Below are 7,420 nucleotides of genomic sequence, written 5' to 3'. Positions count from 1 at the left end.
GTTCACCGCTTGGTGCAACCAGTGGTTGCTCAAGGTTAATCCCTCCAAAACCCAGGCGATCATTGTAGGCAAAACCACCCCTTCCTTCCGCCTCCTTGATTTCTATCTAACCATCTATGGCCGTCCTATCGCCCTCACTCCCACCCTTAAGTACCTTGGCGTCACCCTCGATCGTCGCCTCTCCTGGACTCCCCACCTCCGGACAATCCAAGCCAAGGCACGCTTCCTACTCTGTCTCCTCAAGCTCCTTTCCGGCCGTATGTGGGGTCTGGACCCCTCCACCATCCTCCACACCTATAAATCCCTCATCCATCCTATCCTTTGTTACGCCCATCTGGCCTGGATCTCCAGCCCCCCTACCTTTTATAAATCCCTCCAAATCCTTGAACGCCATGCTCTCCGACTCGCCTATCGCATCCGTCTCCCCTCCCCCATGTGGATCCTGTACGATCTCATCCCCTTCCACCACCTCCTCCTTTTCCTTGAAAGGATAAGGATCCTGTACAGCTCCCACAAACTCGATCCTCCTCACCCGCTTGTCTCACCCATCCTCTCCCATCCCCGCCCCCTGCCGCACCTGTATTCCCACATCCCACCAGGTCTCCATCTCTCCACCCTCCTTACCCTCTCCCAAGGTGGCTTCCGCCAGCTCCCCCTCCCTGATGATGTCCTCCTCCCCTCCATCTACCCCTCCTATCAACTTTGATCCTCCCCCCCACTTCCTGTGTCCTTTCCTTTAGGCACCCTCCCTCCCTTCTCTTTCCTTTTCCCCCATACCCCTCCTCCGCCCCTCTTCCCCTGGGATTCCCCTCCCCCTTCCTCCCTCCCCCTCTCTCCCCTGCCCATGACATCTCTGCTCTCCCCTCTCCCTCTCCCTCTCCCCTTCCTCCTCTTCCTCTCTTGGCAGGTCCCCGGACTCGCACACGCTCAGTGAACATTCGCGCGCCGGAGATCATCGCCATCAGTGTCTCGTATGTGTGCCTTCGTTTGTGTTTAGTGTTCTTTCGCCGTCACGCCACCACTGTTCACGTGTGCCGTCGCCATCATCCATGTTACGTGCGCCGTGTCAACTAGTGTTAGTGGTATTTCTCGTTGAGCGTGAACGGCTCCATGTTTTTTGTTTTTTAGTGTCTACATTTTTTGCGCGCCGTTTTGATTGTATTGTCTGTGCCACCTATATGTATTACTTATAGTAAAACTCAAGGCTGAAGAGCGGCGTACTACGCTGCTGAAAGCCCGCCTTTGTGTAAGGTGATCAAAATCACAATAAAGAAGAAAAAAAAAACTGGAGCGGCAGTCTTGCGGCTCACTCTGAAGATGGCTGGACGTTATACAGCCGAAATATTAGAAAAAGAAGGAGATTTCTTGCGGTTGCACACCCAAAACTTAATGGAACGATAGAGCACTTGCCCGCGAAAGGCAAAGGTTCCGAGTTCGAGTCTCTGTCCGGCACACAGTTTTAATCTGCCAAGAAGTTTCAGTACCACACACTCTCTTGTTATCGAGAGTACGATGATATGGGCTATTAGGTAAGATTTGTGGCTGAACTGAGACTTTGTTGGTTGGCAGAACACAGGCCGTTATCTTGGATGGAGAGTCATCGATAGGTGTAGAAGCAATCACAAGTGACCCCCAAGGAAGTGTACTGGGATCCTTGCTGTTCATGTTGTACATTACAGACTTTGCAGACAAAATCAACAGTAACCTCAGACTCTTCCCAGTTGATTCAGTTGCGTATTATGAAGTACTTTCGGAAAAAAGCTGCATAAATATCCAGACAGCTCTGGATAAGATTTCAAAGCAGTGCAAAGATTGGTAACTTGCTTTAAATTTTCGGAACTAAAATTTATCACTTCACGTATTATCCTATGACTATAATATAAAGACTCGCTGCTGGAATCGGTCAACTAATACAAACATTTGGGTGTAACTAATTCTACGAAAGTGAACTGGAACGATCATATAGGCTCAGTCATAGCTAAGCAGATGGGAGCCTGCGATTCATTGGTAGAGTATTAGGGAAATGCAGTCAATCTGGAAAGGAGATTGCATACAAAATACTCACGCGACGCATCCTAGAATATTGCTCAAATATTTGGGGCTCATACCAGACAGGACTGACTGCAGATATTGAAGGAATTCAAAGAAGGGCACCAACAAGTCACAGGTTTGTTTGCGCCAAGGGAGAGTGTCACTCAGATACTGAAAGACCTAAACTGACTGGCACAGACTCAAACTATTCCAAGAAATCAGATAATAAACCGCTTCAATCGTCATGATAGAACCAATAAAAAATATTTACAACTGATGCGGCTCATTATCTGAATCTACCAAGCTCAGTTGCGGATTTCCAGTGACCAAATTTTATTCCGTGAAAGCACACTCACAAAATTCTTAGATCCAACTTAAGTGATGAAGTTAGGAATACGCTACAGCCCCCTACTTATCGGTCCCATAGACGTCTAGAAGGCAAAATCAGGCCAATTACAGCGTTCATAGAGGCATTTAAACATTCTTCGTGCGCCCCATACGTGAATGGAACGAAAAATGCACTAATAAATGGTACAATGGGAGTATCCTCTCCCACGGACTTCGCAATGGTTTGCAGAGTATAGTTGTAGATATAGATAACAACGGTTGTGATCCAAGGAAGTATAATTTGCACTGTAAATTCTTAGTATACATAAACAATTCATTAAATACGAGGAGCATCATCAATACTATAACATTGTAACGATGCTAAAGACTAGCATAGTACCACCGCTGGACGATCGCGAAATGTCTTGATCACGAATTCCACTTGTTTTCATGAATTGCAGCTCTGTTTAGACGTTGTCAGATGTAAAATAATGCCCATAAGAAAGAGAAAAAACAAGGTATACCCGATTACTAAATGTGTGGTGACAATTTTGAGCACGTTGCAACGAATAAGTATTTAGTGGTGATGTCAGAAGCAGCTCATGGTCTTGAGGCAGCCTTCGCGCTTCCCGCGCACGGGGTCCCGGGTTCGATTTCCGGCGGGGTCGGGGATTTTCCCTGCCTCGAGATGACCGGGTGTCGATGTGTCGTCTTCATCATGATCATTCATCCCCATTACGGTCGGAGGTAGGCAACCGCAAACTACCTCACTAGGACCTTGTCTAGTCGGCAGTGCGAGTCTCTCGCATTGTCCCCTGCGCTCCTCGGAGTATGGGACCTTACCATCATCATCATCATCACCACCACCAGAAGTGGAATGAAGTGGGGCAGTCACGTAATAGTCGTATCACGTAATGCTAATAGACAGCTTAGATTTGTTAGAAGGGTTATGGAAAGTTGGAGTAAGTATTTAAAGGAAACCGAATGCATGTCGTTAGAGTAATGTTCCATTGTTTGGAGTCCTTATCAGCTGGATCGTAAATTGTGCATGTAGCCCACATTATGAAAATACGAAAGTTTAAAGTAATAGGGAATCCTTGGAAGAAAGACGACGCAGTTCTTGCCAGTTCTGATAAATATAGGGAATTGGTGTTCGAAGAAGATTGTGCTACCAGTATGCTGCCACCATTGCATATCTCGTGTACGAATCGTGGGACAGGACAACACAATTAGGATACGTAGAGAGGGGCATATAGACATTTATTTTTACCTCTCTCGATACGCGAATGATACAGGACAAAAAGATGATAATATTGGTGCTAAGTATCCCCCACCACTGTACAGTGCCTTGCCGAATACATGTCTTCGTGTAAACTGACATTAAGAAAGGAAGGAATTGTTTACATGAATCTAGTGCATGGAAGTACAGGCTCGATAGGACCAGCGCGTGTCAGAGAAGTGTTGTCCTACGTCATGTTTGATTTTGATGTGTACGAGCTACTATTCATGTAAGCCAACATTTCCTCCACGTGTTTCGCTTTCTGTATTAGTGAAGACTGAAACGTACGGGCAGCGTTCCGCGGATCCAGTACTGCAAGCTCTTCTCTTTGTGACGTGTGAGCCGCCCCGCGCGAGAAGTTGTTTGCACCGTGCTTAGTACGCATTAAGCTTCACCTTCAGCAGGACGGGAGATTCATACGGCCTAGCAGGGAGGCAAGCTCAGATGTAAAGTGACGTAATACAGCTGTCACACAACACGCGACAGCAATAGGGGAGTGTTGAGTGATTTCTGGAGTGTCTCAGCATCTTTTAAAATACACCTCTCCCGTTACGCCTTCGTCGTTCTGTACTGGAGGCGCCGAAGAGTATAAAAAGAGGCGCACTAGCATAGAGTCGTGGAGTCGGTGGCGGCGGCAGAGGCCTTCAGCAGACAAGTGTTTTACTTCAGAAACAAGATGACGGGAGCTGGAACGGCGGCGCCGCAGGACAGGGCCGGTGAGCCATTGTTTACATCATGTTTACACCAGAGACTTCTCCTTATCTCTTACTTTCTTACTCGTTTTGCACATGTAAACAGCACTCTGAACTTGTTCGGGATGAGCATTTTTACTCTCTTAACATGGCAAAATTTCTGCATTAATCCAGTGTCTTCCATTCTGCTAACCGTTCCATGCCCACTGACATTTAAAAATTATCCGTGAAGGGGCACTTAGTTGGTAAATTTCCAAGAATTCGTATGCTTCCTTTTGTTCAAAAATGGTTCAAATGGCTCTGAGCACTATGGGACTTAATATTTATGGTCATCAGTCCCCTAGAACTTAGAACTACTTAAACCTAACTAACCTAAGGACAGCACACAACACCCAGTCATCACCTCCCTTTTGTGATTGTTTGTAAATAAATAAGTTCTATGTAAAATAAATCTAGCTAAATCTTGTTACCTACTTGGAACAGATAAAGTTAGATACTATTACTTTTCACAGTTCCTTAGAACTGCGATCCGTAGGCTGTATACAGTTATTAAGGGACGTAACTGACCTTTATTTGGCTATAATTATTACTCGCTACAGTTCTAACACAGTCAGCTGATTTATGCCGTCTATCCTCATTTACAAGTGATCTGTACGGACATATAACTCAGGCTTGCTACTTGGACTTGAAAGATATACCATTCTTTTCAGGGTTCCGTATCCCAATCGGTAAAAACGGAAGCCTTATAGGATCACTTTGCTGTTCGTCTTCCTGTCTGTTCGTCAGTCAAAAACAGTTTTTCTCAGGAACATCTAGACCTTAGACGTATCAAGCTGAAATTTATGTCTCATACTAAGGTCTACATTCTCTCGGTGGTGTAGAAATTGAAGCTTCTAAGTCAATGCAGTCAAAATATACGGCTGTTTGTGTCACATATTCTGATACTCGCAAACTCGCTCATTAGCACCTATGGTAGTTCCCTTTGACCTAACATAATAAAATTTGGTAAAAAACAAAGTTTCTCAATACAAGTAAAGAAAAATATCAGATAAAAATTAATTTGTAATTATATTATAAAAAATATATTTCCTCTGCCATTTGTTAGGCGACTACAAGCTTAACATTAAAACATTCTCGAAAATCTTGCAATTCCGAGGACCGATATGTTACCATTATTAATGTCGACAACAGGCTGAAGCGGTCGAGATTCTCGGTTCTCGGGATGGATGAATTCATTATACATGGAATTAAGTTTGTAAGGAACCCTTAGCGCGTGGGCTCTAGTCGTACTTGACCTTTTTTTTGTTATTGTCATTTCTTTGTGTTTACTGGAAATGAACCATAAGCATCGTACATATCCTTCTGTTCAATTGATAATGAAGTGTGATTAATTAATAAAATTTCTCGGGCTTCCAGACGCGTCAGGTGGTCAAAATCCCACGAGCTATCGTCCAATCTCTCCTCAGTCATTGTCAAGTGGTAAGACTGACTGGCAGACCAGTCAGTTTTACCACTTGACAATGACTGAGGAGAGATCGATCGAAAGCTGTGGGATTTTAACCACCTGACGCGGCTGGAAGCCCGAGAAAATTTTATTAATCATATCGCCACGAAACCATGCATTCATACAAGTGTGATTAATGTTCGAATCGTTATTCCGTCAAGTCTTCACGGAATATATACTGCTGTTCATTCTGGATGAAATCATATTCAATTTCAGTAAATGAACACGCGTACTGGATAGTGGTACCAGAATTCCTTGCTAGCTGAACAGCGCTCGGCGTGAAATTTGCGAGGTAACTCAACAGCTACTTTCGATTGGTGAAGGACCAACCGATTGACCTCTCGATTGTTCACTTGGTCTTTTCAGTCGAATTAAACTACACAATGAAACCAGTCTATGTGACTTAGTCAGCTCCTCGATTGTTTTGACTCACTCGCCAGCTTTGATTAGTTTCACTCAGTGTGAGGAAACCGACTGTCAAGTCTGCTGCGTCAGTTCTCTGAATGTTTTCACTCAGAAGGGAACCGCTCCCACTTGTCATCACCGATTTGTTCAAATTTATTGCATGCACAAGCCTTAGCTAGAAATGAAAGACACGGAAGTGGGAGCTCCAGATGGCCAAGCGTTTAGAAAAAAACATCGTTCCTGGCTCAAGTCGGACGAGGCACCAGCTACTCACGGTAACCTCGTTTCCAGCCTGTGGTCATCACAACGGGAAGCCCATAGAACAGTAATTCGAGGGTTGTGAATTCGAATCCCTACGCAGAACCATTGTTTTATTTTCAATTTATACTTTAATCACACTGTAAATAAGTCGAAATAGTGTCAGTATATTGTATTTATTAAGATTTTCATAAAAAGCATGAAAAGAAAAATCAAACGAAAATTTTGGATTGCGAATAAATTTCCAATGTAGGATTCCCCTCAAATGTGATCCACTAGTGCAATTCTGCCAACGTCAGGTAAAAGAATTTGGTCGAAAACATCAAAACTGCTCTAATCTCATCGAGAGAGAAAAAGTATGTAATCGCATTCTGAGAAGATTGTATGAAAATACATTCCACCGAAATGTGAAATGATTTGGGACGGTTAAAGCAGGCTCAGACATGGTAATTGGATGTCTCTATAGGCCCCTGGCTCAGCAGCTGTTGTGGCTGAGCACCTGAAGGATAATTTGGAAAATATTTCGAGTAGATTTCCCCACCAATTTATAGTTCTGGGTGGAGATTTTAATTTGCCGGATATAGACTGAGAGACTCAAACGTTCATAACGGGTGGCAGGGACAAAGAATCCAGTGAAATTTTTTAAAGTGCTTTATCTGAAAACTACCTTCAGCAGTTAAACAGAGAACCGACTCGTGGCGATAACATATTAGACCTTCTGGTGACAAACAGACCCGAGCTGATGAGTTCAGCCGTAAATAGAAATATTAAAAAAGGTAGGAAGGTTTTTTCTGTTTAGCAAAAGTGACAAAAAGCAGATTACAGAGTACCTGTTGGCTCAACACAAAAGTTTTGTCTCAAGTACAGATAGTGTTAAGGATCAGTGGACAAAGTTCAAAACCATCGTACAATATGCGTTAGATG

General features: G+C 44.0%; 1 protein-coding gene across 1 annotated transcript in view; it reads left to right on the top strand.

The window, feature by feature from the left end:
- The first annotated feature begins 4,266 nt into the window (after nt 1-4,266).
- The window catches only part of LOC126176491 (sialin-like), a 104,109-nt gene continuing 100,955 nt past the window's right edge, over nt 4,267-7,420 (top strand). The window contains exon 1 of the mRNA XM_049923646.1: nt 4,267-4,353. Coding sequence (XP_049779603.1) covers nt 4,314-4,353 — 40 coding nt within the window. The 5' untranslated portion in view covers nt 4,267-4,313. The remainder of the gene's footprint in view (nt 4,354-7,420) is intronic.

Source organism: Schistocerca cancellata, chromosome 3, assembly GCF_023864275.1.
Source record: "Schistocerca cancellata isolate TAMUIC-IGC-003103 chromosome 3, iqSchCanc2.1, whole genome shotgun sequence".
NCBI lineage: Eukaryota > Metazoa > Arthropoda > Insecta > Orthoptera > Acrididae > Schistocerca > Schistocerca cancellata.
The sequence above is the reverse complement of the archived record's forward strand: the minus strand, read 5'-3'. Positions and strand labels throughout refer to the sequence as shown.